The sequence below is a fragment of the Sycon ciliatum genome, chromosome 5 (genome assembly GCF_964019385.1).
Source record: "Sycon ciliatum chromosome 5, ocSycCili1.1, whole genome shotgun sequence".
In the NCBI taxonomy this organism is placed as follows: Eukaryota; Metazoa; Porifera; class Calcarea; order Leucosolenida; family Sycettidae; genus Sycon; species Sycon ciliatum.
In genome coordinates, this window is record NC_088647.1 from 30,380,822 (window position 1) to 30,408,700 (window position 27,879).

General features: G+C 49.6%; 2 protein-coding genes across 2 annotated transcripts; both read right to left on the bottom strand.

Moving 5' to 3' along the window:
* Positions 1–10,421: 10,421 nt before the first annotated feature.
* On the bottom strand, positions 10,422–13,197 carry LOC135818293 (E3 ubiquitin-protein ligase TRIM45-like). Its single transcript, XM_065331645.1, has one exon. It carries the CDS (start codon positions 13,082–13,084, stop codon positions 11,087–11,089), a length of 1,998 nt encoding a protein of 665 aa, XP_065187717.1. The 5' UTR covers positions 13,085–13,197; the 3' UTR covers positions 10,422–11,086.
* Positions 13,198–14,397: 1,200 nt separating this feature from the next.
* Positions 14,398–18,188, bottom strand: LOC135818294 (carboxypeptidase D-like). The gene has a single exon (XM_065331646.1). It carries the CDS (start codon positions 17,870–17,872, stop codon positions 15,935–15,937), a length of 1,938 nt encoding a protein of 645 aa, XP_065187718.1. The 5' UTR covers positions 17,873–18,188; the 3' UTR covers positions 14,398–15,934.
* Positions 18,189–27,879: the final 9,691 nt, after the last annotated feature.

The window sequence follows — 27,879 nt, forward strand, 5'->3', positions numbered from 1 at the left end:
TCCCGTAGCTATGCAGAAGACGTTACTTCAGTAACGTCTGGCGCTAGCCAGGGTCCACACAGCTTTAATTTGGTGTTTGTTTGTGTGTTTGTTTGTTTGTGTGCGCAACTTTGAACTGTTGAGTGGGAGAGCTTGTATAGCCACGCACAAATACGTCTTGGTAACTCAAATATGGAGTGGTTCCGGTTCACGGAACGACATTGCACTTGTTACTTGAAAGGATTAGGTGACTTGAAAAGGAGTGTCACCAGAAAACCTTATTTGAGACAAGGTTGAGACAAGTAGAGACAAGTAGAGGCAAGTGAAGCATGCAAAAAGGGAAAAGGCAGCAAAAAAGGAGCCACAGGCTCGCTGCGCATGCTCCGGGCTGAGAGCTGCAAAACGGTGCACGCGATGCGTGCAGCAAGACATCAGCATGACGTCAACATGATGTAACACATAAACAAATAAAGACATAATAATGAGCGTAACGCGGATTCGTGATGCATATTCACGACAGTTTGTGTCACGCCTGGCGCTATCCCGTATCTGACGGCAAAAAATCATAGGGATGTTATAAATTTTTCAATTCTCCTATTTTTTCAGGCATACTGTATCCTGGGATTCGAACCCGCACTATCGCCCTGCATGCATTCCCCCATACACTTCGCATTCATACCCATTCTTCCAAGTTGCTTCACGTTATGATCTTGCGTTTGAAAGCCCTATTTGAATATTGCGGGCAGCTGTATGTGGCCAACTGTGTTTGATGGTACAGTACGGGAGACGGTGTCGTATTACCCTCGATCGTACCTCTCCCGTACCTATCCCTACCGTACCGTACCGTACCATCAAAGACGGCTGGCCACAATGCATATTCAAATAGGGCTTTCAAATGCAAGATCATGAACGTGAAGCAACTTGGCAGAATGGGTATGAATGCGAAGTGTATGGGGGAATGCATGTAGGGCGCGATAGTGCGGGTTCGAATCCCAGGTTATGTCTTAAAAAAAAGGAATTTTTTAAAGACCGGGGATGCATGCAGGGCGCGATAGTGCGGGTTCGAATCCCAGGTTATGTCTTAAAAAAAAAGGAATTTTTTAAAGAATTTATAACATCCCTATGCTTTTTTTGTCTAGGTCATCAAGGCAAAAAAGCATAGCGTAGGGCCCTGAGCTTCCAAGCTCTCTCGGGGCCGGTCTCGAGGCAGGGCACCATTGTTTTTGATCCAAGAGTACCCGCGACTCCCCGGGTTCCCCTCAGATGTGTACGGTATTATGACGCAAAGATCCGATTCCGCTCGACCAAGACCCTATGCAGAGCTGGATCAGGCGTTGCACACTCTGGGGGGTTATGTACTCTTGATAATATACCTTCCCCGGGAGTGTTTTACTGCTGACGTCATGCAGGGACTCGATATCATAATATTATCGCTCGACATCGCGATATCGTCATAATAAATAATTTATTCCCGTAGCTATGCAGAAGACGTTACTTCAGTAACGTCTGGCGCTAGCCAGGGTCCACACAGCTTTAATTTGGTGTTTGTTTGTGTGTTTGTTTGTTTGTGTCACGCCTGGCGCTATCCGTATCTGACGGCAAAAAAGCATAGGATGTTATAAATTTTTCAATTCTCCTTTTTTTCAGGCATATCCTGGGATTCGAACCCGCACTATCGCCCTACATGCATTCCCCCATACACTTCGCATTCATACCCATTCTTCCAAGTTGCGTTACGTTATTATCTTGCGTTTGAAAGCCCTATTTGAATATTGCGGGAAGCTGTATGTGGCCAGCTGTGTTTGATGGTACGGTACGGTACGGGAGACGGTGTCGTATTACCCTCGATCGTACCTGTCCCGTCCCTATCCCCTACCGTACCGTGCCATCAAAGACGGCTGGCCACAATGCATATAACTCAAATAGGGCTTTCAAATGCAAGATCACAATGTGAAACAACTTGGAAGAATTAGTATGTATGCGAAGTGCATCGGGGGATGAATGCAGGGCGCGCGATAGTGCGGGTTCGAATCCCAGGTTATGTCTAAAAAAAAGGAATTTTTTAAAGAATTTATAACATCCCTATGCTTTTTTTTTGTCTAGGTCATCAAGGCCAAAAAGCATAGCGTAGGGCCCTGAGCTTCCAAGCTCTCTCGTTAATTAGTAGCATACCGGTATGATGAATATGTTATCCCGAACAACACACGCACACACACACTCTGCTCACTACTACACTAGTTTTTACTCTACACAGCCGTAGAGTAGGACTAGTAGAGGCTTTTGCTTACTGACCTCAACGCTTCAATTTCATACTACCCGTATTGCCATTTTTTTCCATTTTTCCATTTTTTTTATTTTAGTTTTTTTAAAGAATTTCTTTGCACGTGCATTCTATTAGGAACTAGAAACAATAAAGTGAAGCAAGTCGCATGTTCATAGGCTGGCTTCCCATTCCCCTTCTATCATGGCATCCATGCGCATCATGGGCCATGCAGAGTAGAACGATGGATTATTATTTTTTAAATAATTCCATCGTTCAAGTCGTTGCACATGAATGTTTGTGTGGAGTTACGGAGAACAATGGAGGGTGCCTTCACTGTACATTCATGGACTATGTTACCATGGTTACCTTTTGCCTCAGGGTGGGCGTAAGACGTTAGGACAATTTTCGGAACTTCCCTATTTCAAGTATTTGCTACGGTTTGGCGATCGCCACTGAAAAGTTGCCAAGGAAATGTTGATGCCTTCTTTCCCGCAACAGGCATGTTCAAATGGATGGTCGAAGACCATGGGGGGGGGGGGGGGGGTACTAGGTTCAAGTCCTACTTGGAAGCGGACGGGTTTTTTCCAGGCATGCTGCGACCCACAGTCAATTGGGAACGTGATATAATAATGTAATATATTATGTCTATCCAAGCGACATCCATCCATCTACAGCATTCACTTTGCCAGAGACTTTGACCAAGAGTACATACATGAGCATACAAATCGAATCCGTTGATCCCCGAGCTGCAGAGAGTGCTCAATGTCAGAGACAGAGCTTAGTACATAGCAGACTCAGCGGAGGACGTTCAGGTTGGTTGTAACTCTGAGTTTCATGCCGCTAGGCAATCATCAGACAACTGATACTCGGGTCTACCCAACAGTATGCTTATAAACATAGAGCCACAAGCATAAACAAATTTAGCGCTAAATCTGGTGTGAGGTATGGGGAGAAAGCTGGCGCGGGCCAAGGCGCGACAGGGGGAAGTGCCAGGATGGTGGCGGGCAACAGGCAGGTGTGAGCATGAAAGCGCGGAAAGAGGCGATGGGGAGGCAGTGTACAGCAGATGGGTGGAGGTGCCAGGAGGGTGGCGGGCAATGGGCCAGTGAGATCGCTACAAGTAGGGAGTCGTTTGGTGACGGGCAGGCGTGAGCAGAGTGGCATCGCCGACTACAGGCCAAGGGATTTTGTTATTAATAATAATGGGTGCTCAGGCAAAGTGCAGTACAGTACTTGGTCAGTTCATTTGATAGGTGTGAAATTTGCGAGGCGGAACTTATTCTCGTGCCTGCATTTCGAGACCATCTCAGACCGCTTGTTGAGTAGGAGCTTCTTGGGTGTAGTCAGGATGTGGAATTTTTCCGCGGTACAAAGATTGCATTTTTTTGACTCACATCTGTATGATCGGCTCTTCTCCCGCACCTTCCATGTAATGGTCAACGGCTTTCCCTCGCTCTTCAGCTCCCATACGTGTTTTGCGAGCTCAGTGCTGTTTTTGTATTTCTCATGACGCATGGAGGTCAGGTGGTTGGCGTGACGGGCTTTGAAAGGTGTCTCTGATAGGCCGATGTAAATCTTGCTGGTAGATTCTGCAGTGGCCTCATACACAATCTCCTTCGTCTGGCACTCTCCGCGCAGCGGGCAGGATTCCTTGATTCTACAGTTGCATGCCTTGGTTTGTTCTGGCTCTCGGAGGTTGCTCTTGTTGTGGCTGCTGATGACCGCTCCCATGTTGGGCATGCAACTGTAGCTCACTTTCAGAGTGTTACGGTTGAAAATCTTCCCGAGCTTGGATGTTTTCGGGAAGTGCCTGGAGACAAGGCTCAGGAACCTACCAGCGACGTTTGTGCTAACGTTTTTGGAGTAGGGAGGGTTGAACCATATGATCTTCCGGCTGCGGTTCTTCCTGCCCATGTGCTCATGTGCCTCGGGCTGAAAGCTCAGCACTTCGGTGTATCCACTGGCCTTTAATGCGGTCTGGTACACGGGGGCTGCATGGTTGAATGCCTCCGCGTCGCTCGATATAGCGGAAAGGCGCTTGTTGACAGCAGCAGGGATGTTGTTGGTGATCCCAGGCGGGTGGTTGGACTGCTTGCTGACGTAGAGCGGGTTGTCATTTGGTTTTCGAAAGGGTTGAAATTTCCCGGTGTCCAGGTTCATGGTGACATGCAGGAAATCCACCACCTTCAAGTTCGCTTCGATGGTAATTTTGAGGTCGAAGCGCTTGAAGATTTCCGTCAACTTTTTTCTGAGGCGGTCTGCGGCCTGTGGGCTGGTGTCCTTGAGGGCGGCCAGTCCATCGTCTCTGTAGAGGCCGATAGCGGATCTATCGGCCCGCGCCAGCTTTCTCCCCATACCTCACACCAGATTTAGCGCTAAATTTGTTTATGCTTGTGGCTCTATGTTTATAAGCATACTGTTGGGTAGACCCGAGTATCAGTTGTCTGATGATTGCCTAGCGGCATGAAACTCAGAGTTACAACCAACCTGAACGTCCTCCGCTGAGTCTGCTATGTACATGAGCATACATGTACGTGTACGCATAAACCTTGGTCCTTGGTAACACTGCCATCAAATGGTCACGTGTCCCCTGTGCAGGGGTCGACAGCACTGAGTTCAGCACTGGATCCAGAAACGCCGCTCTACCTCCTGGACAGGAAATTAGCACAGCTATGCATGTCGAAACCACAGGATGACTTGCAGCAGCGACCGCAGCCGAGACAATGCGCTCTGCAGCAGAGCAGGGCAACCCGCTGTTTCTGGACCAAGTCTGCCGATGCCACAGCCGAGACCGATGCCGAGGCCACTTCAGCAGCCGAGTTGGAGAGACACTTATGCGAAGCTAGCCCGCCAGCACTCAAAAACCATCTCCCGCACGCATTACATAGTCGGCTGCCGGACTGCTCAGATATTGGTTTCCTCCTCTCGGCCAGGCACTTGTGGCGATTCTTGTATTTCTGGTGGGCGAAAGTACGCTGGCAGACATCGCAGAGCACAGAAGTGTCGCGCTGAGCCGATCGCGGTACTGGTTGAGCGGAATACGCACTGCGCCATTTCCCACGCTCCTGGGCGAGGTCGTACCATTCCGTGTGGTCGATGTTCATTGTGGAGAGGTCAGCTCTGACAGAGTCTCGCCACCATTTCCGAGGACCGCAAGTCGGCCTCGGCGGAAGAAGCGTACCAAACAGGAACTGGCACGGAGTTCTATCGCCGTCCATCCTGGCTAGATGGCCTAGCCACTCCAGACGGCGGCAAAGAACATGTGTGGTAATATCCACCGGATCTCGACGATTCCAGGCCTCCATAATGGTCTTCCTGTTGATGTGGAAGTCCCAGGGGTCTCTTCTACTGATGGCTAAGATTGTGGACATGCAGCGAAGATGGAAGGCGGACAGTGCCGCAAGCCCGCTTTTCAGTGGCACCCAACACTCCGCTCCGTAAAGGAGAAGAGAAACCACACATGCATCATACACCATTCGCTTCGTTGCCAGTGAAAGATCGCCATCATCAAAGACAGATCGACGCAATGCTCCGAATGCCCTAGATGCTGACGCTATTCGGGACCAAGTGTCCACTGCGGTGCGGCCACCAGTATGGATAATGGAGCCTAGGTAGCGAAAGTCATGCACATTCTCGACATTAGAGAGGTTCAGTGATTCGTTGTCAACTCGTAAACGAAATGAGATCGATTTCGTTTTGTATTCGGCTCGTGCAGTGCCCAAAATAGGTTCAGTGACTCGTGCACGAGAAGACAGCGAGTCGCATCATGATTGCCATGGTAAATATGGCAGAGAGAAAATTTGAAAGATCGTTCTGCAAAATTTCTTCGCGCAAAGACTTTAATACAAACGCACGAACTTTCGAACGTCATGTCAGCACATCATCAAGAACTAACTGTTCCGACCGTGACTGGGCGTTGCCGATGTCCTGCCAAGCCGTATTCCCTTGCGGTAAGGCAAAGACGTTTTCATGTCCGGAGGACAAGATCATGTTCAGCAACTTGATGTCATCTAAGACTGCAAATTTCCGAATTCTTCTGCATTCTACAGGAGTTGCTCCAGAGGGAGACACGGGGGTGGAGGGGGACGTTGGGGGAGCCTGCACTTCACTTGACATTGCGGAAAAAGGAAAGGAACAATTCTTACCAAACACAACGAAAGTGAAAACGAAAGAATCGATAATCAACAAAGATGAATTTTTTTCAAAAAAGTCAAAATGTTTTCACACTTTCTGGGGCAGATCGATCTCGGAGCTGCATACGAATCAGACAGGCCGGATTCGTAAAAACGAATCTTCTGAACGAGATGTCAACGAGACTCTAACCCGGACCGTGTGTCAGCACTCGTTTTGTTCATGATGGACGACAATCCTCCAGAGAAATGCCGAAGCCGACCGCCATTACTTTGGTTTTTGATAGGTTGATGGTGAGGCCAAAGCGAGTTGCGACGTCCATGAACCGGCTGAGTGCAAGTGTGGCACCATGGTGAGTTGTAGCAATAAGTGCCGAATCGTCTGCGAATTGACATTCACGATGGATGTTGATTGTGTCGGTCTTCTGGCGTTTGAAAAGGAGAGACGGTCCAGAGTTAGAGGAGACGGGAAGTCCAATCTCAGGTATGTCCGCAACTTCACGTTGCCACAGCTGGAATACTGCCCACATGAATATATTGAACAATACTGGGGCCATACAACAACCTTGTCGAAGGCCATTTTGCACCTCAATAGGTTCGGCCTCGATGCCCGGGATCGACAGGTTTGCAGACATAGAGGCATGAAATGAGCTGATAATGGTAACCAGCTTGTCAGGTACGCCCGCCTTCCGGAGAATTTCCCACATGCACTTACGGGTGACGGAATCATAGGCCTTCTGTAGATCAACAAAAACCATGAAACCAGAGCAGCGATGTTCATAATATGAACATCGCTGCTCTGGTTTCATGGTTTTTGTTGATCTACAGAAGGCCTATGATTCCGTCACCCGTAAGTGCATGTGGGAAATTCTCCGGAAGGCGGGCGTACCTGACAAGCTGGTTACCATTATCAGCTCATTTCATGCCTCTATGTCTGCAAACCTGTCGATCCCGGGCATCGAGGCCGAACCTATTGAGGTGCAAAATGGCCTTCGACAAGGTTGTTGTATGGCCCCAGTATTGTTCAATATATTCATGTGGGCAGTATTCCAGCTGTGGCAACGTGAAGTTGCGGACATACCTGAGATTGGACTTCCCGTCTCCTCTAACTCTGGACCGTCTCTCCTTTTCAAACGCCAGAAGACCGACACAATCAACATCCATCGTGAATGTCAATTCGCATAGTTTCTCAGATATTTGTCTCACCGCGAAGATCACGTCCGCGCAAGATCTGTCTTTGCGGAATCCACACTGCGTGTCTGGCATGATGTCTTCTGCGAGCCGCTGCAATCTTGTCTGGATTAGGCCAGCAACAGCCTTACCTACCACCTCCAGAAGAGTGATGCCTCTCCCATTGTCACAGCTGGATAGATTTCCTTTTTTTGGTATCGGGACAAGCTGGCAGTCCACCCACTCCTGGGGCACCCGCTGTGCTCACGCATACCGTAAAGTCGCGGATAGAAGCCGGGTTTGCATACAAGCACATCGCGGATAGAAGCCTGAAAATCAAACGGATCAAATGCATATAAGCCTGTCGCGCGTAGAAGCCTGGCTTCTATGCAAGCGCGGATCGGGTGGGTCAAGAGTGCATGCGCTATGTACGGTACATAGTAAAACTGCCGCCATACCGGTAGTCAGTGGTAGATCTACGCGTGTTGCGCGTAGAAGCCTGGCTTCTATGTGCATACAAGCCTGGCAAAAATATCAGTGGTGCGTATAAGCATGGTTTGCATACAAGCCTGGCTTGCATTAAAGCCTGATGCAGAAAGCGGCTTATGTCAATGTGTGCTTATAAGCCCGGCTTTTATCCGTGACTTTACGGTAAACACACACACACACACACACACACACCACACACCTTTGACCTTTGATGCCCCACCTCCAGTGGAGATGATAGGCTACTGAGTTGGGCAGTACTTGATGTGACGCTTCAAATCGCCACTTCTCCTAAACGCTCTGCCGCATGCGCAGTGAAAGTCCTTCGGTGCCGGGGGAGGAAGACGATGTTGATGGACCCGCCTGCGCCATTCCGGACGATCTTGCGCGAGCCGATACCACTCGGACTCCGGAATATCCAGTGAGCGCAGATCACCGAAAATCGTCTCTCGCGAACGCTTCTTTGGCCCATGCCGTGGTCTGGTTGCCTCGAGCTCCCCAAACAACACTTGTTGAGGAATCCGTGCCGCGTCCATACGGGCAACATGACCCAGCCAACGCAGACGGTACTCACGCAGGAGAGTGCCAATGTCTTCAGGAAGACGCGCTCTCTGGGCTAGATCAGCAGTAGTAAGATGACGGGAGTGCTGATCGCTCCTTGAGACTCCCAAGATGGAACGGACGCATGAGCGATGAAACAGATTCAGGCGATTCATCTGTCGGGCCTTCATGGGGCAAGTCTCTGCTCCATGGAAGAGGGTAGGGAGGACAATGGCCTTGTAGACAAGACGCTCAGACTTGATGGATAGGTCGCTACACCCGAAGATTGGCTTTTGGAGAGCGCCCAAAGCACGAGAGGCCTTGGCAAGGCGGGAGGTGAGCTCCTTGTCCAGAGCACCGTCTGCACTCAGGACACTGCCAAGATAGGTAAAGCTGTCCACAACCTCCACGCTTCCTCCATCCTGAAGATCAATGGAAGGTGGTGGGTCAGAGCAGTTCACCGCCATGGCCTTGGTCTTCTGGACGCTCACAGTTAGACCCCAACTCGAAGCACAGGACACAAACTCGTTTGTCATCGTCTCCAGGTGGCTCAAAGAGGTGGTGTAGAGAGCCGCATCATCAGCAAACCGGAACAGAAGACTGGCGGTGCCACGAAGAGACCACTGCAGAGAAATATAGATTAAAGAGCGTAGGCGCCAGTGTGCAGCCCTGACGCAAGCCATTCCGGACGTTGATGTTGTCCGTGACGACGTTAGGGAGCCGAACACGCGCCATCCATGCCTTCATGGAGCGACTGGACAAGGCCAAGCAGCTTCGGAGGAATCCCCAGATTGCGGAGCACAAGCCACAAAGCAGACCGCGGAATGGAATCATAGGCCTTGCGCAGATCGACGAAAAGCACATATAGCTCAGAATCGTGCTCTACTGCCTTCTCCATCAGTTGTCTTGCAGTGAATACCATGTCACTGCAGCCACGGCCCCTGCGGAATCCGCACTGGGAATCCGGCAGAACATCCTCCGCCACCGCCTGCAGGCGACCCTGAAGAACACGAGCAAAGACCTTGCCGACCACATCCAGGAGGCTGATGCCACGCCAGTTATCGCAGGACCGTAAGTCACCTTTCTTGGGGATAGGGACGATCTCTGCGTTTCGCCAGTCAGACACGGCAGAACCGCAGGTCCATACCTCATTGATCACATTGTGGACGCGCTCATGCAAGGCCTCGCCACCAGCAAGAATCATTTCCGGGACAATTCCAGACTGTCCACCCGCAGTGCCTGGGTGTAGCTTCCTGATCGCCGCTACCACTTCCTCGAAAGAGGGCGGGTCGTCAAGACTTTGCCTGATGTCAAGCACTGGCATGGATTCAATGACTTCCGCATCAAACACACTCTCAACATTAAGGACACGATCAAAGTGGCGATGCCAACATGCTCCTAAACTCTCTGGACCGTCTGTCAAGTTGCCATTCTCATCCCGGACGCTGGATGTCACCGCTGACTGTCGGCCAGTGTGCATTCCCCGCAACTTCTTAATACATTTCCAGCGGACAGAGCCGTCCCTCTGGGCGGCCTCAACTTCATCCGTAATTGCGCTGATCCACGCCTCCTTAGCTAACCGAACAGCCTTGCCCACAGCTCGCTGGCACCACACACACACACACACACACCATGTACCATGTATACGCCCGTCGCAAGAGAAGCACGCAAATCTGCAAATGCACTGGATGTGCACCCACACCCACACACACCACACACACACACTCACACACACACACACACACACACACACACACACACACACACACACACACACACACACACACACACACACACACACACACACACACACACACACACACTTGTACTTGCTCACTGCTGAAACTGGTCACGTGGGTCTCCCCGGGAGAGGGGAGAAAGACTCAAAATGCATTTTGGAAAGATGACTCAATTGGCTATTGAACCGCCCAACGGCCGACACCTCCTCAAATCCCCAAACTATGGGTGGACTTGGAAAAGATCAAGTGGAAATAGTCTAAATCTGGAATACATATTTGTTTATGCTACAGTACGCCAATACAAAATGCTATGTCTGTGAGCCCGCATGACCCACACAGAGCTGAACCTCAGCGTATATGTATGTCTTCCAGCGTTGAGCAAGTGCCAGACTCGAGAAACATTGGTGTCTTTTAATTTTGTGAATAAAAATAAATAAAAAAATGAATAGTCACGTCTCTCTTCTCGCCTAGATAGCAACTAGCAACGGCTACCCACAGCTCATACATGTACAGTGGATGTGGTGGATATGCGCATCATCTTGCATGTAATGACATCATGTCTGTCAATTGTCGTGTATTCTAGAACTAGCAGCGATATGTCATAGTGCCCCATTTAGGCGACTTGATCTGGGACAGGCTGGATGCTACGAGATCTGCATGTCGAGGGACATATCCACACAATAAGAGAGGGTAATCGCGACCGGGGGAACGTTTCTTGCACATGCCGAAACAGCAAACGGGTGCGCGGCGATGGGCAAGCCGTCAATCGTGCTGTGTGTTCACACGATAGTGATCTGATCGCCTGTGTCGTACAGAGTGACGTACCAGCGCAGGGTGCCAGTGGTGGGGATGTCGTGCAGCACTTCACTGACGCCAGTGCGGTGATGTGTGCCGGTGAGGGTGTGCTTATCATGGTCGAGAGCTAGCGTGATCTGATCTCTGGCTTTCCACCTTTGACCAAGTGCACCGCCGTTCCGCTTTTGGTAATTGCTGCCTGAACCCTTTCCATACCAGCCAAACACTTGGGCATGGTCTGCGTGAATAGAACCAAGCTCTGGCGATTCGGCAGAACATACGCATAGAAAGATATACGCTTCTCGGGTCTGAGCAATTTGAACTCTGAAATAGCTGATACCAGTCTTTTCTGCCACTTTCCCAGTGCATACTGCTTTTGAGGTGCCAAACTGTTGATGTACAATTGCCTGGGTCTGTCTTGCAGTGTGTCCATCATTGCTGATGTGAATAGAGTGGTAGCAGCGGTTAGCATCAAATACTGCACGCTCACAGATATGCGCTGACACTGAACGTTTGCGCAGGAACACATCATGGATTCTACTGAAGATCCAATGGAGGCCGGCTTGTTGAGGAGTGAATGCAAAGTGGACTGTACCGTCGTTATCAATGCGGGTCACAGCATATTCAGTCCATGACTTAAACTTATCGCCATCATCATCATCATTTTCACCTTCTAGAGCAGCAATCACATTGATTCTATGTTGGTGAATTCGCTCTGGAGTCAGTTGAAGCTTTGTTTCCGGAGAACATTTTGGCTGAATAGTGACGGTGGCGTCCTCTCCCAGATATCGCAGATTGCTACACTCCAAGCGACCATCTGCAAGATCCAGTGTATAGCCAGCCCGAATAATCTCGGTGAACAGATCCTCGACATCTGTTGGAGCAAATGTGATTGCACTGGACACACACGGTTGCAAGTAGTCTTGCGTCGAGCGCTTGGCATCATCAACGGTGCTATCCAGCCAGTTGCTCATTTTAAGAAAGTCCGTGTTGTCGTCACACGAGTTGACAATCTCCGTTATCCTCTCACCATGCTTGACAGCCTCCAGGAGTGTGGATAGTTGCTTTTCCAACGGCTGCAGCTTAGTTGTACGCCGTTCGTCCAGCTCAGCCAGAACTCTCGTTTGGCGTTTGGTGATCTCTTCCCTCAACGTGTCATAGAACTCAACAGCCTGCTCAGAGGCACTCTCTGTTTGCTCATGAAGAGTTTGCATACTTGTTCTAACGTTGGCAATTGCTTTCGTCCATCGCCCGTCAACAGTGCTCAACAGATTTTCAAGCAACTTCTCTTTGGATTCGCCTGCTGCCTCCTGGATGGGGCGCGGTGCATGCTCAGTCAGCCTCCCCTGAGCTCCATTTTCTTGAGCGTGGCTGTCAATCGTGTGTACTCCTTGCTGCATACAAACAGCACACAGCAGCTTATTGCAAGGGAAGCAGAAGTGACTCACCGACTTGGACGGATGAATAGAACAGCGATGCTTGTTATGCCCCTGTGGGGCTAAAGCGTTTCCGCTGGTTTGACCAGCTTCATCTTCAGCTCCATCATCGTCCGCAGGTGTGTTGCCCTCGGATAGCTTCGAGTTCGAGTCATGAATACCAGTGACTTTGTGCTTGAATGTCGCGCGCGTGCGCGGGTGCACTTCGGCATGAGCGGTACATAGCATGCAGTCACATTCTTCGCACACGAACTCCGCGATCTCGTCATCTCCGCACTCCTCGCACAGCAACGCAACTGTAGCTGATCCGGATCGCGAGCCAGCTTCGCAAGCCAACTGCTTTGGATAGGCGCTGGGTAAAGAAAGCCCTGGTGACCATCCTGCCGTGAGTGGCGTTCTTTTCCTGCAAGCAGGGCAGCTGATGCCCACCGCTGAGTCGTCTTCTCTTGTATTCTCCTCCAGGCACGTCATACAAAGGACATGCAGGCAAGATAGCAGCCTGGTTTTGTTGTCCTTCTGGCAGGTTACGCACTTTGCTGGTGCCATTGCTAAAATTCTGTTGCATGCAGGCGTCCGAAGCCTCGGCGAAGGATCGATCTCGATCTGGCACAGCTGCAATACAAGACTCAACAAGTTTTTGGGTTTTTTTTTAATCTAGACTACAACTAACTAGTACAAGACAACTAATCTTTCCCGTGTACCGGACTACGTCGACTGCCAGGTGCGAGGCCGACACGTCATCCGTATCTGCTCTTGTACCGACCTGTGCAGAGTGAGTCAGTACGAGTATACCATACTCCATAGTACAGTCCGTAGATCTACAGTCCATTCATCGGAAACTGGCCCCGCTGGCTTTTGAAAGTCGGTTTTGGGCCGAATTGAGGATCAAAAACCCACTTTAAATCTCAAAAATCTGGTTTTTGGATCTGCTTCTCCATACATTTTGCCGTGGCATACCTGTCCTAATTTTGTAAAACCTGGCTGAATTTCTATTTCCCTGTTCTTGGACTTTTCTGGCCTCAAATGTGGCAAGGAGTAATTGCACGGGTCACACAATGCAGGATGTACTGTTGTTTTCACGATATCTACAACTATGTGAGAGAGACACCAAAAAGTTAGGGTGCCAGTTTCCAATGAATGGACTGTACGCGTACCGTAGTTCTCAGCTAGCTGCAGTACAGCCTACAGGCTACGCTACGCTAGCGCTACATGTACATAATAATAATAATTCATCATCATAATCATTGAGCCACAAGCAAAAGGCTGACAACGACATTTACAACACAAAGAAAGAAAAAAATTCTACATCCTACCAACCCCTAGAGTAAAGAACCTTTGTACTACTCCCTGATTTGAACCAGGGAGTAGTACAATAATGTGGTATTGTACTACTCCCTGATTTGAACCAGGGAGTAGTACAATACCACATTATTGTACTACTCCCTGCCGTCCACCGGTACCGCGGTGCACCTTGATGACCTATGTTTTGTAGGCAAAAAAGCATAGGGATGTTATAAAATTTTCATTTCTCATCCTGTAGAACGGGTAATTTTAGCGACTATTTTTTTAGCGTTTTCCCATTGTCAACCGGTTAGCGACGTTTTACTTTAGCGATTAGCAGCGATTTTACTCACGGATCACCAGTGCACTACTAATGTCTCAACGGATTAGCGACTTGAAACTTTAGCGAAAATGAGTCGATCGCTAAATTCGCTAGGGTTTTTACGTCGCTAAAATTACCCGTTCTATAGTATCTTTTTTTCAAGACATAACGTGGGATTCGAACCCGCACTATCGCCCTGCATGCATTCCCCTGATACACTTCGCATACTGAAGTACATACAGTCATACCGGTACTCATTCTTCCAAGTTGCTTCACGTTATGACCTTGCATTTGAAAGCCCTATTTGAATATTGTGGCCAGCTGTCTTTGATGGTACGGTACGGTACGGGACAGGTAAGGGATAGCGCCAGGCATGCCGATGGCACAAACAAACAAATACGGAATTAAAGCTGTGTGGACCCTGGCTAGCGCCAGACGTTACTGAAGTAACGTCTTTTGCATAGCTACGGGAATAATTATTATAGAGAAGTTTCAACTCAGCTGCCACTGACTGACAAGTTTATAAAATTACGATCCAGTTTGAAAATAAATACTACCCTAGGAGAACGGTGAGTGAATTATGCAATTATGTAGTCGTTACCGGATGAGCAGCAGGGCCGCAGCACTGCCATCAAGGCAAACATTGTGCAACATGCTGCTGCCTAGGGTGATAGCATCATCAAGTAATAGTTGTCATACATACGAGAGAGAGAGAGAGAGAGAGAGAGAGAGAGAGAGAGAGAGAGAGAGAGAGAGAGAGAGAGAGAGAGAAAGAGAGAGAGAGAGAGAAGCCGTGTTGCAACTCCGAGTTTCCCGTAGTCACTATCGTCAGTACTGTAACATGGGAATACAATACATGACGTGGTAGTAAGCCGACGTCGGCGTTCAGCGAGTGCAGACCAATGGGAGCTATGCATCATCTTCCCGCTGTTTGATTCTGTCAGCCGTACACACTGTGATACCAGACCTGCATAAAAGGTCATGAACTGTGTACTCACGAATATCGAAATATGTACTGAACTGGCTGCATGTGTCAAATGTGGGACACGTTGACCCGCAAATGGGCTGCAGCCATGTTCTATGCATAGGTGCCATTGTATGCACAGCACCGGTGAGCCATCAAAACCGTTGACGTCTAGTGCAGCTCTGGGGCTGCATGCCGAGTAGGCTACCGGCTATCATAGACTGAAGGCAACATCATTGTCGGTGATCATGAGCAGCCTGTGGGCATAGCTATGTGCATCTCTGGCTGCAACGCCAACACGGCGGAATACGCGTGTGGGCGCCATCCTGTGAGAATCCTAAGTTTCAGGTCCCAGCAGCGAGCTTGGCCGTGCTCCAACCGTACTCTCAACCCGGACAACCATGTCCTATCAAGACTACTATACAAAGAATCCCATGCCGGCATGGCTATATTCATGATAAACTGTCACACTCAAATATCGCGTGGCTATATGCTGTAGTGCGGGCATTGCAGTCGGTGGCTTCTCTTCAGTGCATTACCTCGCCAAGCATGCACCTAAGCGAATTGCTACTGCTGCATGCGGAAGCAGTTGGACGCATTGGCGATGCTGTTGTGTTTCCCGGGCTAGGCTGGAGGCAGTAGTTCTGCTGGGGTTAGACAAGGCCTCACACTCCACGCAGCAAGCAAACAGGAGCAAAAGGATCCTGTTCCATCGCACATGCACACACTCACGCACACCCTCACACACCTACCTACACAAGCATACACCTCTGAACACACACGCACACGCACACGCACTGTACCTCTAGATGCGCATCCACGCTCAGACTCAGTAGAGACGACCGACATGTTCGGGAGGGATATCCAGATGTGAGTACATAACGCGCTGCTTCGTCACCTGATTGCCACCGCCCAGCTTGGAGTAGGCACGTCGCTTGATCGTGAAACGTCGTAGGTTGACCATGACCACGAACACGAAGCCAGCCACCACAGCTGCAGCAACTAGGATGCCAGCGATTCCACCAGCAGAGAGTGTTCGACTCTTTGGTGGAAGATAAGTTGTTGTCACCGTGTTGTTCTGCGTCAGAGGGGCTGAAGGAGTAGAGTGAGATGAAGAAGGGCGTATGCGTGTAGCAGTTGTAGTAGCAGATGATGCAGGCACAGATGAGGCTGATGTGGGTTGTGAGGTTGTTTTTGTTGTCGCTGCGGGAGTGCTTGTTGTTGCTGCGGGAGTGGTTGTTGTCGCTGAGGGTGTGGTTGTTGTCGCTGAGGGTGTGGTTGTTGTCGCTGTGGGAGTGGCTGTTGTCGCTGCGGGAGTGGTTGCTGTCGCTGCGGGAGTGGTTGTTGTTACTGCGGGAGTGGTTGTTGTTACTATGGGAGTGGTTGTTATTGCTGCAGGAGTGTTTGTTGTCGCTGCACTAGCAGTAGTAGTACTGGGCGGTGTAGTCGTAGCGGCCATAACCGGCAGAGTAATGGCACCTAGATCTACCGGTACACCCTCCACAATCCGTAACGTACGGGTGAGCGACGCGTGCCCCGCAGCGCTGAACTTCAACGTGTGGTCTCCAGCGTTGAGCAAGCGCCAGAAGGAGCCATTGACCGTCGGCACGGTAGCGTGCACGGGGCTAGCGCCCACCACGGTTATATTTGCGTTGCTAAGCAACCGGCCGGCTTCGGCGGAGACCATCCGGCCGTGAGCGTTCTGAAAGACGGTGGCCAGCAGCGCGAGCAGTGCTCCTTTGTTGCTCTCCCAAAGCAGGGGCAGTTGCGCGCCCACCGGGTAGCGGCAGCAACCCAGATCCACGCTCACCTCAAAGCAGTTCCCAAACACGTAGTTGTAGTCCTGCATGGAGCCGTTGACGACGAGCCACTGAGCGCCGTTCGTGATGCCCGACGGGAACGAGGAGTTGTCGTGCGGCGAGCAAGTTGCATGGCCCAGGTGCATGGTGGGGTGTGCAAGTGCGTACGCCATCGAGAGCCATCGGAACACGGCATCGTCACCAGTGCTGGCGTAGCCGCGCTCGCCCGACGGCGTGCTATCGTACGGGTACTTCACGACAAGCTGTCCGCCGCCAAAACTGGCCGACAGGGTGAACGGAGTTGACTTCATCCAATTGATCACTGCTTGCGTTTCCGGCTCGACTGGCGGTACGTGATTGAAACGATCCGGGAAGTTCTGGTTCAGATCTCGCCCGTTGGCATTATGTCGGCCGGATGCACCCTGGCAATCACCCTCTGTGCTGACCTCAAACCCGTCCGGGTTCAACGACGGCAGAACGTGCACGTGCGTTTCGCTCAGCAGTCGTTTGATGCTGGGAGTTGACGTGTTGGCGCTGTTGACCAGCATGTGCTGTACCAGTCTTAGCAGCAGCTCACGTCCCACCGCATCGTTTCCGTGGACATTGCCGACGTATTTCACGTGTGGACGGCCATCGTCGACTTCGCCAAGTCCATGGCTACTCAGCTCGACGGCCAGAAGGTCTCTGCCTTGCACGCTTTTCCCTATGGAGTAGCTACGGCATAGGTGCGGATAGTCCGCCACTAGCAGAGCTACCGTGTCCTCTAATGCCGTGTAGTTGTGGTACGTGGTCCAGTCATAAGGCGCACCAAACGAATCCCATGCAAGATCCGTTTCAGCCAACGTCGTCGTCGAGTCGCGATTTACAATAAGACGTAGCAGTAGAGGCGCTACTAGAGCGAGCAACGACCGAATTGCTACAAGAGGCGAGTTCATCGCAAACAAAGGACCGTGCACTCGTGACTCCATCGTGCATAGAGATCGGCGTATGTAATATCCACACGTTAGTAGTAGTAACACGACCTTGCAGCCTGGGGAAATGGTCACTCACACAAAATCATTGCCCAATAAGATTTCTTGATCAAATCATTCACCTCACGTCCTTTTCTCCATTGCTTGGTCGACAGTGGCCTGTCACAACCAAACAATCCAACAGTTTTCTCACTCTCTACACTACTGCCACTGCTAGTATAGTACAAGAGTCGTTGCAAGACAAAAGGACGACCTGTGCAGGTACTTCAACTTGTTCAAGAGCCAGGATCTAATATTTTTCTCTTTTTGGGTTTCTCGCTTCGCTGAACCTTCGCAGTGCGTAGGTGTCGATGCGACCTGACACTGAACTCCGATAAGGACTGCGCGGATGCACTCGAGCTGTGGATTAGATCTACATACTCATTTTTACGATCAATCATGTCAAAACATCGTTCAACAACGCCGAAGCCTGACTCACTTATTTTTTCACGATACATGTACTGTATGTGTATACAGCTATACAGCTCAACATGCATCGTGTGCATCGATATCGATCATTCGATGCAAAAACACCATTCATGTGCATGTCACGTGCATGCCTGGTAGTGTAGTGTAGCGGACATGGAAATCCAGTCGATTGTCGGATTGACCGGGGCCGGCGCCCGTACAGAACGCTGCGTGCAGTGCACATAATGAGCGCGCTACAGCGCAAATTTAAAAAAAAATATTTTATGCGCTGTAGCGCGCTCGATCGTCTGCATGTGTGTACAGCTTGTCCACGGCTGCATGGCCAGCTAGATGTGCGACCGGATTTCTATGTCCACGACAGTAGATCTACATGACCATACAGTACATGACATTCATGTACAATCATGTAAGTCTTCACAATGCATCTCCGCCGGTGTTGGATTTGGCCGCAGGCCAGGCTGGCTGAGCTGCAGCCATGCAGAACAACAACACAGCCTGTCACTGTCACTGTCACTGGCGTCTGGCGATCTGGTGTCCAGGATGATGGTTGGCGACGTCGGTTTGTTAGGACCTGTCGATGCTGTGGCAGACCGACCCAGTGCTGCTGTACTTGCCTGTTATCATGGTTATGCAGGCTAGCTGTATGTCGTTCTGAAAAGACTAAAAGTACAATCATGTACTCCACCGTTGTATTCTAGTCACAAGCTACAAAATGTGTCCTTTGTCCTCCACGGAACTACAACACCGCAGCAGCAGGTTGACATTGGGTGGCTGCCAACATCTCGCCTGCACCTATCACTATCAGTCAAGAAGGTTTTGTAGAAAACCCTGCCCTGGCGCGATCGTGCTGTACTGGATCAAACAAACAAGTGAGTTCTGCCTTGGCCTGGGATGGCGCCGCAATGCTAGTGCCTGGTCGTGTTGGATAACGTCGAGACCACTGGGCACTGGCGCGTGTCAGGATAGTCATAAAGGATACATGTACGTACCGCGTATTGTGTCTGTGGAGGATGGCGTCTCAGACTCTATGTTGTAGGCATATTCGGTCGGTAGGATCTTTAATTATTATTATTATTATTTATTCACAATCACGTGGCACTAGCCAATGAAATGGTGATGTGGGCGATAGCCAGCCATGGCGGTAATAGAGCTAGAGGGGAGAAAGAAAAAGAATGAAAGGGGAACTGAAAAGCAAGAGAAGCTAGGGCAGGGCTGGATATCGACTAGTATGTTGCATTCTGCAGTAGCTGTGTGAATGTATTGTAACATTGGCAGGATTTTAGATGTTGTGGGAGGAGAGACCAATGGCGGTAAGCAAGGAAGAGAGGAGATGTTATCATAGAGGCAGACCAGCAATACGGTGTATGTCCAGATGATCATGTGAACCGCTTGAGACTTGAATTTTAGGCACAGTTACCTAGCTGGGTCTTAATCACGAGCTACAGTTCCAAGAGGGAGCCAGTTGGCTCCCCACCGGAACCTTCATGCTCTTTCGTGGTCCTGTACCGCGCTAGGCTTTCAGGCTTAATTAAAGGGGAAGTTAAGGCAAAAATTAAAATTTCACCAGTTGTAGTCTTCGGGGTGCTGAGTCGAATGGTCTTGGTCCGAGAAAGCTGAGACGCTCCCTTCCTACTTGAATCCCAATCGAACTCGCGCACTTCCACCGAGACTGGGTGACTGCGCCCTACTACATGTAGATGGGGATTTGTATGCAAAATGTCACTAAAAGCGCCATTTCGTTCTTATAAAAGCACGGATGACCGCGATTGGCCCATATGTTGTATTCTTTTGGACGCTGAGTCGATTGGTTTTGGTCCGAAAAGGCTGCGATGCAGCGTTCCTCCTTTATTCCCAATCGAACATGGTTGAACAAGCGGTCACGTGCTCCTGCGTACACCAGTCACCTGGTCACCGTGCCTGCAGGGTACAACTTACTAGCGTGTTTGACCTTTTTTGGGTGCAATCCTGTCACTCAAGGTGAACCTTGGTGTGAAAGTAATTAGTTGTCGCCTGCTGGCGTGGTGACCAGGTGATTTGGGCACCCAGGAGCACGTGACCACTTGTTCAACCATGTTCGATTGGGAATAAAGGAGGAACGCTGCATCGCAGCCTTTTCGGACCAAAACCAATCGACTCAGCGTCCAAAAGACTACAACATTATGGGCCAATCGCGGTCATCCGTGCTTTTATAAGAACGAAATGGCGCTTTTAGTGACATTTTGCATACAAATCCCCATCTAGTAGGGCGCAGTCACCCAGTTTCGGTGGAAGTGCGCGAGTTCGATTGGGATTCAAGTAGGAAGGGAGCGTCTCAGCTTCCTCGGACCACGACCATTCGACTCAGCACCCCGAAGACTACAACTGGTGAAATTTTAATTTTTGCCTTAACTTCCCCTTTAGCCTATGCCCTCAGGCCGGAGAGTAATGTGGTTGCTTGGGGCCGTTCAGGTGGGGATGAAATCAGAAATAATGTCGGAGCTCGCGTTTCCTGCCGAAAGCCTGGCGCTTGAGTGACTCACAACTGCCGTCTGCATGGCGCACACGAGAAGTCCATCGAACCTTTCCTTGGGCAGACCTTCAAGAAAAGCACCACTGCTTGCTCAATACACGCTACATCATTCATGAGTTGAGCTTGAGAAAGCTAATGAAATTTGTGCACAGAGATCACTGCATTATGTAGTGCTCTCCCAATCCAACGACTTCTTGTTTATAAGAAAGGGTTTGCTCTCCACACTGGAGCTCGCACTATTCCCCCGACTTTACTTGACACTTGACTGACTCACGACTGCCATCCAGAGCACACGAGAAGTCCATCGAACCTTCGACTCGGCAAACCTGCAAGAAAGCACCACTCCCTGCTCAATACACAGTGTTTCGAGGAATTCACCCTCATCAGTTGAGCTTGAGTAGGCTGAGGAAGATTGTACCTGAAGAGCACCACTTATAATATTTATAGTGCTGTCCAGGCACAAACATCACCAGGGATACAAACTTACAGAGACGCTCCGTTTCCAGCGCGACAAACACCTCGTGAACACCACGTTTATGGTAATTAAAAGCAAGCTCTACTAGTAATAGTATGGGAAACCACCACCAAAACTCTCCACGCCATCTGCAACAACTACATGTACATTTGTATGTCTTGCACGACAACGTCAACACCAACCAAACACCCCTCGGCAGAAAAGGACCTCCATGTATTCCATCGGACTTGCACACACAAGCAGTCACCGAGATTCTCCTATCAGCAGTGCCCTCACCCTTTACAACGCACTCCTTATCGACATCACAACCCAGCCTCGTAGAAATTCGTTCCGACGCACCCAATCTGCTTTAGAGCAGGACCTGTTCCTGCTCCGGGAATCCACCTCAAGGTCCTCACAGTGGAGTCGAGTCGAACGAGCTGTACTCCCGGTGCTGAGACTAGGCGGGCTCACACCCCTGGCCCTGTAAGGCAACTACTTACTTCCCCCGCGTACTAGTATCTCACCCCAATACGAAGCAAGTACAATGTCACGTACTTGTATAGTAGTAGCTAGTAAGTAGTAGCAAGAGAGTACATGATGGTTTATGTACTCTTGCTGCTACTTACTAGCCATACTGACGGAAGCGAAAAATCCTCCTGGTTTCTGATGCCATCCATTGTTCTTAACCCCCCCCCCCCCCACACACACACACCCGCCCGTGTTATTCCCATCTAGCAACCCCAAACTTCCCAAGGGATACCAACTTACTGTTACAGCGAGCGTCTTCCATCCACCTGCAAATACTCAAGCTAACTGATGCAGTGATGGACCTGATGGTCGAGTTTTTTCTGTTTTTTTTTACGAGAAACCACAAACCTCGAGAATAGGCTCCGGCGGATTATACCGGCATTGGCATAATTTGGTGGTTGAATATTTGGAGCATAATTTGGTGGTTGAATATTTGGAGCATAATTTGGTGGTTGAATATTTGGAGCATAATTTGGTGGTTGAATATTTGGAGCATAATTTGGTGGTTGAATATTTGGAGCATAATTTGGTGGTTGAATATTTTCAGCATAATTTGGTGGTTGAATATTTGGAGCATAATTTGGTGGTTGAATATTTGGAGCATAATTTGGCATCCTTTCGTAGGTAGGAGAATAACTACTTACATGATTGTATTACAGTTCTACCATGTAGGTTACACAATGGTGCACGACATACATGTACCTGATCAGTACTGGTGGTCTGCATGGTATAAAGGGTTCAAGGGTTCAGAGACAGAGGTCATGGCGCACATACACGTACATGTACATGTATGTGCGACGTTAGGTTTGTGTGAACTTCTAATACCCTGTGGATTGTCTGCTTCACGCGCTTGTCTAAATTATAGCACCACCTGTATGCATGTCCCAGCAGCACTGGCACTGCACTATGTGTTTCGTGACAATCTACTGATTCTTTATATTTATATTTATTACAACATCTCAAGACTCGGTGGAAACACCGGCCAATGTTAAGAGAGTGGGTGATTGCCAACCACGGCGATAAATAAAAGTAAGGGGAGGGAAAAAAGAAAGAGTAGCAAAATGAACAGCAACAACAACTCCGTAAAGAAAGATAATGTCAAATAAAAACAGTGAAAAACACAGAGACGCAAAGGACATGTGGATAATGAGCTATTAATTTTATGTCGTAGTAAATAAGGGGCGGCACGGATCTTAAACAGGCGGAGTGAGGTCAGATCCTTAACTTCTCTGGGTAGAGTGAGCCAAAACAGAATAAGCAATAAAGAGAGGGGAGCGCAAAAGAGTGGATGAGTTACACTTAGGGAGTAAGAGCGAGTTTCTAGTTCTTAGAGAAGAGAACCAATTAAAACACATGAGATGAGGTGGGCACAACTCAAGCTTAATGGAATGGACAAGAGAAGCCAAGTGTGCACTGCGTCCATGTGATAACGGGGTTGTGTCAGCGATTTTATAAAGGGCGGATGATGAGAGCATGCGGGGTTGACGGAGGAGAATTTTAAGGATTTTCTTGTGGTGTATTTCAAGCTTTGCAGCAGCGGAAGAGGATAATCCAACCCAAGACGTATCGGCATAATCAAATATTGGGCGAAGGTAGGCTAAATACAAATGAAGCTTGCAAGAAAGTGGGAGGTAGGAGCAGTGGGGGGGGGGGGGGGAGAGAATTCCTAAGGATATACTTGATTTTTTTACAGATATAATTATTCGATGTGGGGTACCCTAGAGAGTGCAGAGTCAATCACAATGCCAAGGTGTTTGTGAGAAGACACTATGTCAATTGGATTTGGAAAGTTGGCATGGATGAGGGTTGTGAACTCTGGCTGGGGCGGGAAGAGCATGATCTTTGTTTTTGATAGATTTTGGGGACAATCTCCAGGACGACATCCAGGAAAGAACTTCCTGAATGCCAGCACGCAAGTTGTTTTTCAGGCCAGTGAGGGAAGCTGATGAGGTGAGAAGGGTCGTGTCGTCAGCAAACAGAGACGTTCCAGGGAAGACTGCAGGTAAATCGTTTACGTAAATTATAGTAGGGGACCAAGAATTGATCCTTGAGGAACGCCTGACAATACTGGCTCTGCAGCCGAGGATGTGCCAAGCACAGTTACGCACTGATAACGCTCAGAGAGATAAGATTTCAGCCAGGAGAGTGGTTGTTTACGTACCCTGAATGCATGCTCGAGCTTGGCCAAAAGTCCTCGATGCCAGACGGTATCAAACGCCTTGGCCAAGTCAAAGAAGCAAATACCAGCAAGCGCTCTGTTATCCCTATGCTGGCACACCTGCTGCACGATGCGGGTCAGTTGAAGGGAGGTGGAGTCGCCTTTACGAAACCCAGATTGTGCGGGACTCAGAAACGGCGGAACATGTCTGTACAAGTGATCATAAAAGATGCGTTCACATACTTTGGACACGCAGGGAAGAAGAGAGATAGGGCGGTAGTTTGCAGGTTCGTGGCGGGAACCTTTCTTGTGTACAGGTATGACTTTCGCTGTTTTCCATGCGGAAGGGAATATGCCCGTGGTAAATGACATGTTGAAAATACGGCACAAAGGGAATGCTATGGATGGTGCCAGGGCCTTGAGGACCCGGTTGTTGATGCCGTCGGGACCAGATGCCTTGCACGTCGGAAGCTTCTTCAGATGACGCCGGACAGTGGCAGTTGTGGTGATGACGGACGTGAAACAAGCTGAGGGCTCCGAGGGGTGAGAATAGGGGAATAGAGAGCAACGGGTCATCTGGCCGAGTCACGGAGGCAAACTGGGCGTTTAATGCGGTAGCTTTGGCCAAAGGGTCAGCCGCCTGCTGAGTACCTGTGGTGAGTGACGGAATTTCCCGTGATACGTTTCGAATTCTTGCTTGTCTCACAAACTGGTGAAGCGATGGACGGTGTCTACTCTGCAAAGTAGTTTGCACTGAGCGGATATAAGCTCTGTGGAGTATGGTGTTGTGAATGTGGGCCAAGACGGCAAGAGCGCAGTGTGGAGAGGTGAACTGTTCAGATTATTTTCAAATGGCCGAGTTTGTCGCTACTTCTTTGTTCTTTTTTTGATAAATATGGTGGTAAAGATACACCTGGCAATATGGCGGTAAACACACTTCTTTTTTATAGTAAAAATAAGCACCGCTCTTTGACAGGTTTGAGGGAAAGATGCAAACGGAAAAGTCTGTGTCTGAAGAAAAGATTGACTCGCTCTATCAGGACTCGAACCAGGGATCTTCGCTTGAGCTTCGGACACAGACTTTTCCGTTTGCATCTTTCCCTCAAACCTGTTGTAGTGTTGAGGCCAGCGATGCTCTAACCACTGAGCTAAGGTGCAGCTGTCATCCTAGCAGAGACCGTTCAACATTCTCTTCAGACTTCGTAACTCACGCCACCTGTGAATCTACACAGGAAGGTGGGACGCAGGCTCACGCAGCCCTCGCTTTTTCTTTTTCTTCTTCTATAATATTGTGTAGTGTACTAATACAATTGTATAGCCGGTGGTAACGCGGACGTGCAGACTAATTACTTTACTAGTACAACAGAAGTATAGAAGTACATTGTACCTGTACAATCATGTATATCGCGAGCACGACTTCGCAGTCTGAACATTGAGACGTGCTTGCCCCAGGAACTCACGTCTTGGCTTTTAGTTGTACGGAGTATGTCCACCAGGCCTTCTTGGCGTGGTGGTGGTGGAACAATAATTATTACAACTTACAAGTAACAGTTCATTTTCTTCAACCGCTTGCTCAATACCGAATAGCATTGCTTCCTTATGTGGATAACGTTATTACGATGATATGGGTGTGCGGAAAAAAGTACCTTCAATGGACCGTTGCAGTGCATTTGTTGGCAATGGTTTAACCTTTTGAGCACGACGCTACCTGAATGCCGCCCCACGTCAACACCTGCAAAAATCGCGTTTTTCCTATGAAAGTAGTAGCTGTTCAAGGATCGATAACTTTACCTTCCTTTGGACGAATTCCACGATCTTGAGCTTCCTGCAAAGGTCTTGAGGCGAGGAACAAAATAGTTCCAAGCTCAGCTCGGAGCGACACCAAAAGCCCATGCTACAGTCTGGCAAACTTCACGCACGCGCTCGACAGACTTGAGCACGGCCAGGAGATCAAATCCTCAGCTGCCATTTCACTCTCCTTGCTCGTATCGAGCTCAAATTTTTTTTGAGGACTCCCAAATCCGCTGCCATCATTTGAATCTAGTTTCCATGGCAGCAGATAGCGCGAAAATGATCGAAAATGGAGAATACGCGTTCTGCAGAGTTCGCAAAAAAATCGATTTGAATTTGCCGTGTCGAGTCGCATATCTCAACAACCCGGGGTCGTATCGCTTCGGCGATTGTTTCTATCGCAAGCTGAGAGTTTTCTCTTGCAGATACATATTTCGATCGTGAGAATCGGCCAAGAATTGACCGAGTTACGATAGTTTGAACTCACGCGGTTCATGCAAATCGCGTTTGTACGCTATGTACACTCACGACGTAATAATACGTCATGCGTGGGTGCAGTGACACTGTACGTGACGTATTAATACGTCATGCGTGCTCAAAGGGTTAAAAAGTACAAGGACACACGGACTTATGCATACATGTGCAAGGAAGTATTGAAACTAGCTAACTCGCTTCGAACCAGGGAGTAGTACAATACCGGTACAATACCGGTATTGTACTACTCCCTGGTTCGAACCAGGGAGTCGTAGGGTTTAAAAATTATAATTATGACTCCCTGGTTCGAACACAGACTGTGCCGCGAGTGTGCGTGCATGTAATTGTTTGTACTGTACAAGCGATTGTGCCACTACCATCAGCCATGTACCATGTGTACGGGTAGATCTAAACTACAGTGCTGGCCACTGAAATCCGACCCCCAGGGCGGCGTGCCGCGCCGCCCTGGGGGTCGGTTTTCAGTTGCCAGCACATAGCAGTTCACCATGGTTCACACAGCAGCATGCAGCTTTGTGGCCGCATAGGCCTGCATAGCCACACATGCAGTCTATTCACTGTGTAGATCTGTGTGAGTGTGGCTGCCTTGCCCCACGCTTGCCCAAGATCTACGACCATCCAGCCCCGACTTGAGTGGCTTGCATAGTCAGTTGCATGCAGTCTCGTACCTGTGCACGTAGGCCTGCTCCAGGAACTCGCCCTGCCCACGCTTGGAACGATCGAGAGCATCGCGTCGTCAGTTGTACTTGTAGGCATAGCGAGTGGATCTGCACTAGGTCGACATTGTTTTGAGAGAGGTTTCTTGTGACTGTATTGGGAAAGAGTTCTGCCGCCGGGATGTTGTTGGAGGAAATTGAAGTTTCTGCCTTGGTTGCAGTCGCAGCAGCCCGAGAAAAAGAGACTTCCATGCGCTGATGACCTTGGCAATTCGTTGTGGCGAAGAGAAACCCGATCAGACCGCGCCAGGAAAGCCGCTCCCTCGAACAGTTCCCGCTGTGTTCACAACTGAGCTGCAACTTCTAGTCACCGAGAATGGCCAGTCGTCCAGGGAAGGTAGTTGTTAGACAGAAGTTCGTCCCGAATCGCAAATCATGGTACGGCGTCCATACGATGCCAGTACTGAAGGAGAGCGAGAACGAAGCGAAAGAAGAATTGCTGATGCAGGAGCGCAATAAGCACAAAAAGCCGGTGTCGAACGCGTTCACCGTGGCCCAGGTTCGCGCCTGGACCGAGCAGACCGTCAAACTGCAGCAGTTACGAGCACGTGTCTCGACAACCGTGGCGTCCGCACCGACCAGAGCCACCGCCAGACCGGCCCGGCAGAGAAGTGCCCCCATCCGAGATGACTCAGAGGCAGCGGATGCCAGCGCTTTCTCACTGGACTTCCTGGACGACGCTGCATTTTGACGTGCATACTACGAGCGACGGCAAGAGATCGTTCTAGTGCCGTGCCGTAGATCTATGTACGTAGTCGTAGGTTCATTCCAGGACTATTGTTTGCTGGATCCGCGAGGACACGTCTCTTCCTGTCCTGTTGGTTTGATCTGTTGCAAAGGAATCCAGTAGCTCTGCCATGGACTCGTCTGTCAATTCTGAATATT